The sequence below is a fragment of the Loa loa genome (assembly GCF_000183805.2).
Source record: "Loa loa unplaced genomic scaffold supercont3.245, whole genome shotgun sequence".
NCBI classification, from domain to species: Eukaryota; Metazoa; Nematoda; class Chromadorea; order Rhabditida; family Onchocercidae; genus Loa; species Loa loa.
This window is the reverse complement of record NW_018108425.1, coordinates 57,119-70,879: the sequence shown is the minus strand read 5'-3', so window position 1 is coordinate 70,879 and position 13,761 is coordinate 57,119. Positions and strand designations below refer to the sequence as shown.

The 13,761-nt window shown below is 25.6% G+C and overlaps 1 protein-coding gene across 1 annotated transcript; it reads left to right on the top strand.

The window, feature by feature from the left end:
• Positions 1 to 1,252: 1,252 nt before the first annotated feature.
• Positions 1,253 to 13,477, top strand: LOAG_07893 (hypothetical protein; the record flags this gene model as incomplete). Its single annotated transcript, XM_003143428.2, has 19 exons — positions 1,253 to 1,459; positions 2,938 to 3,157; positions 3,664 to 3,836; positions 5,430 to 5,638; positions 6,251 to 6,415; positions 6,569 to 6,712; positions 7,151 to 7,220; positions 7,619 to 7,693; positions 8,129 to 8,353; positions 8,889 to 9,023; positions 9,469 to 9,600; positions 9,987 to 10,112; positions 10,400 to 10,528; positions 10,730 to 10,861; positions 11,149 to 11,337; positions 11,698 to 11,766; positions 11,910 to 11,997; positions 12,345 to 12,562; positions 12,909 to 13,477. The coding sequence occupies 19 exons, from the start codon at positions 1,253 to 1,255 to the stop codon at positions 13,032 to 13,034; spliced, it is 2,832 nt and encodes a 943-aa protein (XP_003143476.2). The 3' UTR covers positions 13,035 to 13,477.
• Positions 13,478 to 13,761: the final 284 nt, after the last annotated feature.

Sequence of the window (13,761 nt, the reverse complement as noted above, 5' to 3'; positions counted from 1 at the left end):
AGAGAGAGAGGGAGAGAGAAAAAATCGTTCCATTTGCTCATTTTGTACTTTTTCACAATCATTATTTGGTTTGTGTTTTGTAGAAATTATCAATTACTTATCAGTCATTTGTTAGTAATGTTATCAAACTTTTTTCTTCCATTTTTATTTTTACTACTTTCTTTTTTTTTTTAAATTAGGAGAATATGTCTTTTTGTAGTAAAATTTGTGAATTTAGTTTTTTTCTTTCAAAATTTGATTTTAAGTAAAATTTATGAAATATGTAAATTTTTAGGGAAATGAAAAAAACGAATAATATAATAGTTATGTCTTAAAAAAAAACCTATCCCGAATATTCTGAAACATTGGGAAATCTCGGAATCATTATTAGGATATTGTTGTTTTATTGTTGTCGTTGTTATTGTTGCTATTGCATGGAAGATTAATTATTAATAATTATTTATTGATGAATGTAGTTAGGAAATCTTGTGGACACCGCGATAATGCAGGGAAAGATTCCAGGAATCGTGATGTTTGTGCTATATTTAAAGTATCATACATTACTATTTGATTGCTATTTAGAGAGAGTAGAAAAAAAAAATGTTGAAAACAAAAAGATAAAATTGATTAAATAGCGAATATAATGTGATTTATATGTGTTCATACTTTTTTCAATTACTTTCCAACTTACTTTTTAGACATTTTATTAACTTATTATTCATCAGAGTAATCAGCTCATTAACTTGTCTCATTTATTGCTAACTTATAATATACACGTATCTTTTCTTGGCCTCTTATCACTGATTATCATAATATTTTACGATATAATCAATCATTAAATATTCATTAGAAAAGTATATTCCATTGAACGAAGGAAGGAAGATTTGTCTAATTTTCATGCTATCAACAAATGATTATTGAATTCTCCCTTCTCTCCATCTTTTTCTCCTTACTACAAACATTCTTAGAAATGAATTCATCTGTCAAATTATAATTCAGCCTATTATTCCGTCTTATCATTATCTTTGAAACTTTATGATAATGTGATATTATTATGACTAATGAAATCTTTTCAAATCTTTAGTGAGATATTTGTGAAAAAAACAAATTTTCTTTCAAATTAAATTACATTATATGTTCAATGTTGCATTATCTTTCATCACTTTAAAATTAATCATTTATCATTTTTATCAGTGAAAATATTAAAAATTTGAATAATTCATGAGAATGAATAATTCTAATCATTAATTATTTGTTGCCTCTTGTAGATGATATGCTGAACAATATGGACGATAATAGTAGCGCTGATGATGATGATGATGCTGATGATGATGATGATGATGATAATGATGATGGTAATAATAATAATTATGATGATGATGGTCATGACGATGATGATGATAATAATAATAATAATGGAATATTATGGAATCGTATCGTTGACCTTGAACACCAAGTTCAATCACATGAGAAAGAACTTGTAATTTATACTTCTCTTCATCTTTTTCTTTTCTTCTCACTTCAATTATATATGCACTAATTCCACTTATTCATTTTAAAATTTTATCGACAAATTTATCCATCTTTTCATCTTTCTTACTTTTCTCATTTCTAAATATTAATTATAACAGAGTGAATGAAATTCACTCAAAAATGCTATCAAATTTTGCATGAATAATTTTTGCTATCATTATTACCTTCTTCATTTTCATGAAGACAGTTGCGCCTCATTCTCAACACATTCATTTAATCGTATACAGTAGACAATTGCGCTTCATTCTCAACACATTCATTTAATCCTATTCAATAGACAATTGCGCTTCATTCTCAGCACATTCATTTAATCGTATTCAATAGACAATCAATAAATGTAATTAAAATTATCGATGAATTAAATTAATCCGACTAATACTAATATTTAGGTTGACTTACAAAAGTTTAATATATTATCGATTTATTTCTTCAAAATCTTCAAATTTCGAAATATTAGCATTATCAATATTCAATTCTGATATATATGTATTTTTTTTTTTGCTAATGACATTGATCACATAGTCACATAGTATTGACTTGACATTTAATGTCTGTCCTTTTTCGATGCTATCATTTGGTGGAAAAATTTTTCCAATTTGATGGCAAAAAAAAAATTTTTTTCCTCATTTGACCTATTTAAATGTTCTAAATTTGTTGCCTATTTATTGCCAAATTTATCTAAGTTTCTTTTTTCTTCTATTTTTTAATTTTACTATTTCATATCATTTTTACAAACTTGAACTTTCCATGCATTTTCATAATTTTCTATTAATTCATTTGATTGTTAAGTTTAATCTTTGATTAATTATTTGTTAATTTTTTTTTGAATTACTAATGGAATGTAGTCGATAACATTATTTTTCCTTTTTTCTTCGAGAAAAAAAAAACGAAATTTTAAGGATTTGTATTTAAATATTATATAAATGAGGAACTCACTGAATCATCATTTTTTTATATTGGCTTTTGCAATCAGAAATGTTTTTAAGGCTTTCGTAGCGCGAATTTGCGGGTGTTTTAGAATCCTCCCTGCCATCATACATTTTCAGAATCTTCCTGGTCATCACGCATACCACTGTGGATCATTCAGAATTTTCCCTGTCACCATACATTTCATTTGTAGCTTTTGATCATTCAGAATCCTCTCTGTCATCATTCATTCCATTTGTACCTTTAGATTCTTCAGAATCCTCTCTGTCATCTCATTATATTTCATTTATGACAAAAAAAAATCTTCGAATCTTCCAGGATTCTCGCTATCATATATTTATTTTTCTTTATCTTCCTATCACTATTTGCTTTACAGTTCAACTGTATTCCTTCTCCCGTTCCTCTCTTTCCCCGCCTTTTCCCATTCATCTATTTATCCGATCCAATTTATTTAGCTCAATATCATCATCCTGAAATCAATCATTCACTACTTTGCAGATGTATTTGCGTTCCACAGCAGCCGAAACATTACGTCGTTTAAATGATCTCGAACAATCATTACAAATCTCAGCCACAAATACCACCGCCATGATCACTATCACAACAACATCATCATCATCAACAACAACAACAACAACAGCAACAGTTATTTCAAGTCCTTCGATGCAAGCTACCTCATCACCATCATCACAAATATTGCATTTAACCCCAAGTTCAGGTAGTTCCTTTTTTTTTGTTTTAACTAATTGAAACTTATTAATTACTTTCTCTTCTCATTTTCACGATATATTTTTGCTTTTAAATATATATTACATACTGCATTGGAAGATTATTTATTTAAAGAAATGATTCATTCTCAGAAAGATTGAATGGAATATTTCAGCATTAATTGATAATAGTAATTTAATTTAACAATGAAAAGCAAAATAGTTTGCTGGGAAATATTTTATTCTAAAATTGTAATTTAATTAATTTCTCACTGATTAATTTAATTTTATTTCGCTTTCAACCTTAATTAGGATTTTAAATAATTTTATTTTTTGAAAATTTCAATATTCTCCCTAACTTTAACATACATTATGCTAAAAATGCTAAAAATAAAAATAATAAGTTAAAGTTTCCAATAATTTTTAGGATAAATTCTATTCATCAGATACATGAAGTAATGATTCCTTATCATTTTTTCTTCTTATTTTATCCTAATCATTTATTGATTTCATTCAGATAACAAGCAATCATCACAGAATTGCTTCATTTCACGTTCAATGCATAATTTGCATTCATTAACATCAAAAAATCGACCATTAATTAATGGGCATGCACTACATCCTACCACTAATGAAAATGACAATCAAATGGTATCAAATCAGAATTTATTAAATGGCCCACGAAGAGTTGTAAGTCTACATTTCTTTCTGCATTTTTGTAACTTTCCCATAATATTGTCGCATGTAGTGTCACAATATTCTCATATATTATCTCAATTTTCGTGCATAACATTCACAATTTTTTTTTATCTTGTGATTGATGGATTTATTTTACATTAATTCGAATCATTCATTTTTGAAATTATTTAGTTGAAGATTTTTTTAATTAAATTAGAAATTGTTTAAATGACATAATTAAATTAGAAATTATTTAAATAACGGATTGAAAATTATTTAATTAAGCATGGCATAAATTGGATTAATTGATGAAATATTCAAATGTTTGAGAAAGATTGTTTAATAATTTGATGATTTAATGATCTAAAAGATGATCTAATCTAATTTTCATCATTCTAAAATGATTAGTTGAAAAATCGATAATTAATTAGTTAAGCATATCAGCAATTAAAATTTTCTGATAATAAAAATGTCAGACATGTATACATACATTTACAATGTTCATTAGCAAATGATTTGTTATCTTTTGTTCTTTCTTCTTTTTTTTCTTTTTTGAAAAATTTTGAAATTTTAAACTTGAATAGAATATAGAAATATGTGCAATATATTTAAAGTCTGAATTCTGAAACATTCATATTTTGTGTATTGAAGGAAGTAATGGTATCATTTCTCTCTCTATCTTTCTTTCAAAATTCTTGTTTACATATTTTTCATTCTCTATTGTTTACATATTTATTTCTCTCTACTCCTTTGTTTACACAGCATATTTATTTCACTCTCCTTTCTTGTTTACATATTTATAACTTTTCCTATTCTTTGTATATTTATCATGTATTCATTTTCTGTTAATTTCTATACATACTAAATTTTTCGGAAATATATAAACTTTTTTTCTGCAATTTAAAACTATTAATTTTATTCATTTGAATTTAAAATTATTTTTCCATTTGCTAATTCTATCCATTTTAATAACGGAAAAATAAATATTTCAATAATTTTTCTTTTTTTTTTCTCTTTCTCTCTCTCTCTCTCTTTCTCTTGCTCTAAACAACTGGTGGAGAAAAAAGAAAAAAAAATGAATAATGATTAAAAGTTTTAAGCATTTGTTAAAAGTCTAAGATAATGAATTGATTGACTAAATTTCAAAAGTTTTAGTTCCTACATCATAGCAATAATGGATGATAAGAAATTTATTTTTGCTTTTTAATTTTTTTAAATATTAATTGTGATAATTTAAAAGAAATTTAATGATAATACTTTGAAAATGGTTGATAATATAAATTAATTTTGAAAATACCTATATTATACAATATTTTAGCATTGTAAAAGGAATTATTTGAGTGAATTTTTCCACAATTTTAATAACTTTTCCAGTTTTTCGATCTTTGATTTTTAACCTTTCATTAAGTTTACCAATGGAACATAATTGAGTACTTTATAAACTTTGCAGAATTACCAGCCTTTCGATAGCTATTATTATAACACTTTATAATTCTTTTCCAACAAACAAAGAAAAAGAAATGGATTGTTTTTCAGTCTGTTGTGTAAGCAAATTCAGTATCAGGATGTTATAGATATCGGAATGTCGATCAATTCAGTTTACAGGATCAGGAAACGAATATTAAAACATCAATGACAACGATACGAATGAAGAAATGGTTGAGTAGTGCCGATGTGAAGTGTAGTAGAGGAGGAGGAGGAGGAGGAGGAGGAGGACGACGACGTAATTCGCGAGATCATCTAATGAGGAATAGTAAAGTTGGTACATCAACTAATTTATCAACAACTGATTTATCATATTGTAAATCAACAAGGTACATTACAATATATTTATCTTTCTTTATCACTTCTACATATTTTCTTCCTTTAAATGGTCTTATCATTTTATCATTTCTCTCTACTTTTTCATTTTTTTTCCAGTTTTTTTTTTCCTTTTCCCTAATTAATTTTAGCATTAATTCATTCTATTTTAGTAAACTTAGACCAACAAACAGTTTAAATATTTCACAACATTCGTTATTACGTTTCGGGTTAGTTTTTTTTTCCGATACACTTTATTATTAAGAAAAAAAAAATTCCGTACACTTAGGATGTAAACGAATTCAAGCATTTATTTTAAGTTAATAAAGTAATAAGTCTCTTTATTTGTTATTTTATTAACTTAAAATAAATTTTGAATTGACAAAATGTTCTGATAAGAAATATAGTGATTTCCGAAGTGATTTTTTAATAATATTCTATGATATTCTTGTATTTTGATATAGTAAAACATATTTATACAAATTCAAATGTTTCCTTAAAGGTTTTTCTTGAAGAAAATAATTACAAATTATATTTTAACGATTTTTTTGCATTTCTGTTCATTTACAAGAGATAACATCAAAACTTCATATAATTAAAATGGTAATTAAAATTGATTTATTTAGATTAGAATTACGAGAGCCATCATTTCTATGTGAGAAAGGTGTGCTACAGATATTTGTAAACGGTAAAACGGTACATCTTCCAGTACCTAATTCAATAACCAATCTTGATCTTACATGTCAACTTAATGCACCTCAATGTGAACCGACACTTAATTGGGTTTATGGGTGATTTCTTTTTTTCTTTTCATATTATTTAGCTAATGATAATTTAAATGTTATTATTCATTTACTGAAATTTATCCTGAAAATAACTCTTTGTATTCATCAGATATTCACAATCTTTTGAATCAATCCTTGTTTTTTTTTTTTTTCTTTCAGTTATCGTGGTAAAGATTGTCGTGGAAATCTTCATGAATTGCCAACTGGTGAAATTATCTATTTCACGGGTACCATTGTTATATTACATAATCCTAATGAAGGATTACAACGATATTATACTAAACATACCAGCGATATTAAATGGTTTTCATTTTTATTTGTATCATTTCACAATCTTAGATACTTACAATTTGGAAGTATTTCTAATTGTTAAACTATTTATAGTTTTTATGAAATGATACTCGAGAATATACAATTACTTATGACTCACTTACACTTTATTATTATAAATAAGTTATAAAACTATGATAATTTTATACTTACAAGTTATTAAGAATTCATAACTTATTCAAGTTTTACAACTTACATATACTTATAGTTAAGTAAATATACGTACATTATTTACGATTAAGTTACTTTATAGTCTTGTACCATTGTATCACTACAATTACGTTTCATACTATCAAGATTACAAATATGTATGATATATAAGTAAAATATAGAATTACTGCATCATTTATTATTCTGAGTTCCATTTTTTTTCTAATAAATTATTAATCGTAATTTAAGATTGAATTTCAGCATAGCTATTCATCCAAATAAGCTACATATTGCCACCGGTCAAACATCGAGATATTTTCTGGAAAAAAGCGTAAGTCTTTAAATTGAAATGAACATTATTTAGATAGATCTATTTACTTATTTGCTGTGAATTTTCTTAAAACCATACTTTTCTTATCATTTCTCCTTCTACCCTTGTGATTACCTTAATTCAATGAACACTTTCAGGTATGATTTCATAATATAATGAATGATACAGGTTTCAAGTTTTAAATAGTTATAGCAAATTTCATTTTACACTTTATTTTTTTACTGTTTAATGTATCTTTAAAATTAATTCAAAAATTAATTATTTCTATTATGAGTGCATGAATAGAAATATGTCATCATATTAAGAATTATTAGATATTTGTGAATTTGTAAAATAAATTATGCAATTCATAAATCATATCATATACTTAGTTTTTTTTTTCTATCATTTCATTATAGGGTTTCAACTTTTATCGATCACCAATATCTTCAATCACAGAATTGAACAACATTTTAGAAACTGACCAGTATAAGGTTTTTCTTTTTAGTTTTTTTAAATTATGCAATTTAATAATTCCTTTGAACAATGCTTGATATTATTATATCATTTTACGATGATAAAGAAAGAAATATAATATTTGATTGTCCACTCATTAAAAATCCCTATCTATACTTCTCAACGATATTAATATAAAATATTATCGATTTTATCCGGTCATCGATCGCTAAATGAGGCAATTTTAACTGTTATCAAGATATAATCTATTAATTTTTATCGATAATTTGCCTAAATTTTATCCAACAAACAATATACTATTAAAGCTTCTCATTTTAATCATTCTTTCAATGTGATTTTAATTCATTTATTTATCAAACAATTGTTTAATTCCTATAAATCGTAATGGTTTAAATATGTAAATTTATTTTCAGGAAAGAATAATGTATGATATTAAAAATCAATAAATTCAGGCTCATGTACGTATTTGGGATTCAGTAACATTACAAACGCTACGCATAATTGGAACAGGTAATGCAAGTGCAAATTTTGATCGAGGTGTTCAATGTTGCGCATTTAGTCATGCTACAACAGATGGCATGCAACTTGCAATTATTGATGATTCTTACGAACATATACTTAGTGTTTGGGAATGGCAAAAAGGAAAAAAAATCGCAGAAATCAAGGAAAGTTTCCAAGTTCTTCTTTTTTTTCTTCTCTCTCTCTCTCTCTCTCTCTCTTTCTACAACTATAATAATTTATGCGTCGTTGTTGATAGCTTTGTCAAAATTGGCATTAATTATTCAAATTAGTTGCGAAGAATTTTCATATCTTGTTGTTTTAAATTGGCATTAGTTATTAGAGGATAAATTTTATATTATTTAAGAAATGATTGTAAATTAATAAATGATATTAATTCATTTCGTAAGAAATTCTAAGATTAAAATTAATTCTTCAGCTTAATAATTGTATTTGATAGAAGTATCATTCTGTAAAAAAAAAGAAAAAGAGTGTTGTTATTTAGAGATAGTTGGAATAGTCTGTTAATTCACTTTTTGTCTTATTTTCTGAATTATTAATTTTAAATTTTTAAAAGCTTAAATGAAGATAAAATAGAGAAAAAGAGAGAGAGAAGAATTTACTTTGATAAAATGAAAAAATCGATGATTACGCATATTTTATTGATTATTTCTGTAAATGAATTATACATGATCGAATAATTTGCTTTTACAGAGTGCAAATGATCAAGTGTTTGCATGTGAATTCCATCCGTATACCAAAAATGTCCTGATGTCATACGGTAAAGGTCACTGCAATCTTTGGACCATTGATAGAGCAATACTCATCAAAAAGCCTATTACATTTGAGGTATTGTGAGTAAATTGATATTTAAATAGAAATTTAGGTTTTAAAGGGAAAGTAATCAATTTAAAAGAAGAATACTTAAAGTGTAACATTTATTAATAGCATTGTAAGTAATGGATATTATGGCTAAGAAAATTTCAATTTAAAATAAAATATATATCAATTGATTAATTAATTTCATGAAGGATAGAAAATGAAGTTTCATATTTTTATAAGCAAATTTTTTTAAGTTCTTAACAAAAATTAATGAGTGATCAATACGTAGATGTTACCTTCAATAGTTTTAGGTTAACTAAGAGGATGAAATTATCATTTAAGGACTTTTGAAAACTTTCCAGTTTTTGAGAGTTGAAATTTCTTAAATCAGATTTCTTGACTAACAAAGATATATAATTTTCCACTGGAAACAATTATATGCCTCTGAATTTGTTTAATTACATTAATTTAGGGTCGTAATAAACCAAAATTGGTACTTTGTTCACATTTCACTGAACGTGGACATATCATAACAGGTGATTCCAATGGTACGCTAACAATTTGGGATACATATCAAATTAAACCAATTCGACAAGTATCAAAGGTTATTTAATTTTAATTTGTAGATGATTTCAAGCATAAAATATATTTCTTTAGCGCTATCAAGAGAATTTTTACGAAATTAAATATTTGTCAGTGATCAAAATATATGACAAGTTATTTGGTAAACGAATTACATTTAATTAATCAATAATCAGATGAATGAATTTATTTCATGCCATTATAATATCAGTATAATAAGTGTTACTAAAAAGAATTCTTATGTTATTAGAAGGAATTTCATATTCCAAATTATAATTGTAATTGACCTTAGACTATAATTGGCTGCAATATGAACTATACAATCAAATTACTTCACTTATATTTAATTAAGCGAACAGTGATGCTAATTTCTGTTCAAGAATATTCACGATTATTCTTTAATTTAAGGCTCATAATGGTGGTATTTGGGCATTATGTTTACTTAGCAATGGACATTTTATTTCGGCTGGTAAAGATCGAATGTTATTTGAATGGGAAACTGATGGTTTAACAAAGATTCGTGGTCCTATAACAGTAAGTGTAATGCAGGGGACATTTTTGAAAGAGAAAGTAGAAAATGCGACATAGAATTTATGCTAGATAAAATAAGCTTTACGCATATGTCATATTGATATTTAATCTGTTCTTTCTAAAAAATGTTCTAAAATATTGCTAAAATAAAAGAAAATGAAAGTCGCATGTAATTTTTTTTCTATTAATCAAGTTTTTGTTTCGAATTTCAGTAAATTTTCCATCATTAAAATTGATCAATGACCTATATTTAATTATCTGATCTATACATTTCATTCGTTAAATTTTAGTTTCCGGATGAAGGAAGTGGTTTTATACGTACTATAGCATCAACATCAAGTTCTCGTTTATTCATTGGTACAACACGGAATACAATTTGGAGTGGTACATTGGATAATGGTTTTCAACGAATTCAACAGGTCCATTTTTTAATTTTTTTTTTCAACGGATCAAAAATGATACTTCTGTTTTCAGCACCAATTTTCATTACTTCACTAATTAAATACATCAAATTATTTTTCCTTTTGTTCCTGGATTCATTCGAATATTTTTCGAACTTTTTATTGAAAATTTAAATTTTCACAATTAAAATTTCAATGATAATATTGAAAACAATATAGGCACATGCAGATGCTGTGACACATATTACCTCGCATCCAACAAAACCACAATTTCTTTCTTCCTCAACTGATAACAAATTACGATTGTATGATACGGAAACGAAAACGATACTTTGGAGTTTAAATTTTAAGGTTTATTCTATCTTTTTTTTCTAACAAAATTGAAATATCGAAATTATTCTGATTATGTTTAAATTAAAGGAAAATTTATGAAATTAATATGTTAATAGATAAATAGATAGATAGATCGATTGATCGATTTGGTAGATGAATGAATGAAGGAATTCAAAATCGATTGATCGACTTGATAGATGATTAAATGAAGAGATGGCTATTTTTGATTTTAAATTAAATTTAAATTATTTCTAATTGTTGTTGTTTGTAAATAACTTCTGAAATTTTTTTTTATTAAATCATAGGATGAAATATGTTGCGCTGATTTTCACCCAAATGGTGATATTTTTGCTATTGGTTTTGCTAATGGAATATGGTCCGTGTATAATTGCACAAATCGAATACAATTGTATATCTTTGAGGAAGAAATAAACAATGCAATTACAACGATACGTTTCTCAACAGTTGGCAATTTTTTAGCTGTTGCAACTAAAGTAAGTAAATTTGAATGGAAATTTTCTTCTCAAAGTTTTATTTTGATTTAGCGAAATTTAGAATTGAATTAGTAATATTACAATCATTGCAAATTCGAATTGAAATTTTCTCTTTTCAAATTCTTTTTGATTTATATTTTGATTATCTGTTAAATTGACGCGTTGAAATTTCGAAAATTAACTTTACAATTAATTGTTTTCATGTACTGTTCTTTTTTTTGGCCTTGCAATAGGGAGTAAGTAAAAGTATTACTTGTCAGTTATGATTACTTATTCAAAGCTAAAAGTGATCATAATGATAATATGGAAGATTATTTTGTTTATTCATTTTTAAAATTAGATATTCAACTTTTCTTGCAGGGAAAAAACTTATCAATTTATGCTGTATCGGGTGATTTTCACCATTATGTTAAAGTATCACAGATTACGGTAAATTTGTAATTATTATTGGCATGAAAAAGTTTAAAATTTTTTTTCGAAATATCAAAATGTTCTTGCAGTTTGGGAAAAAAGTTTTGCGAATTATTTAATTTTCCAATTAGTAATTTAGAAATTTAATTCATTAATTTTAGGGATTAAATGCTTCGATAAAGACGATGGATTGGTCAACAGATGGTACATTGCTACGAGCCAATGATGATGATCTTCAGCATTACATATGTAAGGAAGTTGCATACTTTAATTATTTATCTATCCATTTATTTCTTAGCAATAATATTCCGTTTTCGTAACGATTAAATTCGAAATTTTTAATTTGTTGCAATAAATTTTGTGGATTTAAACAAGTTTTGTGGACTTAAATATTTTAAAAGTGTTACAAAATTTTAAATCATTAAATTCAAATTAATAAATATGGGAAAATTATCTTTCAAGTGAGAAATTTCATAATCCATTTTGTGCTACGTTTTGTCGTCTAATGCTAACAAACATTTGGAAAATGTTGTTTTAATTTAGTAGTATAGAAGATTTAATTGTTAAGTATGTTATGGATAATTTTTGAAATTCAGGGAATTCAAGCACCGGTCAACCGGCTATTATACAAGAAGCTGGTAATGTAGAATGGGTTTCAGCAAGATGTCCAGTTTCATTTGAGAATGCTTGCATTTTATATACTTTAATGAAATCTATTGCTGCCATTGATCGTAGTCCTAATAAGGGATATGTTGCAGTAGCTTTATCAAATGGTATGCTTCGTTTTTATCAATATCCGACAACAACAATTATGGTAATTTCTTTTTGCATCCAATATTTATTTTTTTTTTTGAAAAAAAGTCTGAATCCAATTGTAATACTTTCAAAAAATTTATTTTTGCTAGTTAGCTTTTATGTTTTTCAATTAATCTTGAAAGTAAAAAATATTTTTATTATCAGTATGGATTCTAGATTCTAGAATATATGTGGTGATAAGATTTGAATGCTTTTACTAAAAATAATTATTTAGTAACGACTAAAATTTCTTACATTTGTTTCAATTTTATAATTTTCAATGAATTTTCCTTTTCTTTTTTCTCTTATTCTTACTTTTCAATTTCAAATGAGAAAGGAAACTTATACTAAAAATTTATTTTCAGGCTTCATATAAGGAAGTATACGGTTATAGTATCTGTGCACGAAATGTTACCTTTGTTGGAGAATTGTTGATTAGTGATGGTAGTAATGATGGAGCAATTTATCAATGGAAATTATCTGAAGCCTAAAATATCAATTTAGTTTTACAAATGTATTTATGATGTAGATGTAAATTTACATGACTTTCATTAAAATGAATGTCTAGTCCTTCACATTTTCAAAACAATCTGGAGTTAGAATTTATCTAAAGGTAAGATGTGATGCAATTGAATGATCAACAACATCCTTCTTGCATCGTCGTATTTCCTATATTAATGGATTATATCGCTGAAATCCTTATGATTGTTGGAAATTATTTAGATTTTCTGATTAGTAATCAAAGCCAAGATATTTCTTCATTACATTATAAATGTAATCTGATCATGTATTTTTTTTTTTTTTACAGGAAAAGCTGCATTCTAGAATTAATTCTGTAATAATTGGTCAGGAAACAGGATTTCATGAATGATTTATCAGCTATCAAATCATTTCATGTTATTTATTATTTTTAAGTTACCGGTGGTTTTTCTTTTACCAATGTAACAAATAACTTATAGAAGTTCTTTTTTTTTTAATTTTCCGTTAAAATATTACCTATTACCGCTATGTATTGATAACGTTTGGGTGTTATTTAAACTGTACTTGTAGAAAATTGTAATATTTGACATATTTATTCTTTTGTTGTTAAATATTATTTTGTTTCTATTAATTTTTCTGATAAACTTGTAATTTTTTCTGGAATAGAGAAAATCAATATATATATATATGTATATATATATATATATATATATATATATATATATATATATATATATA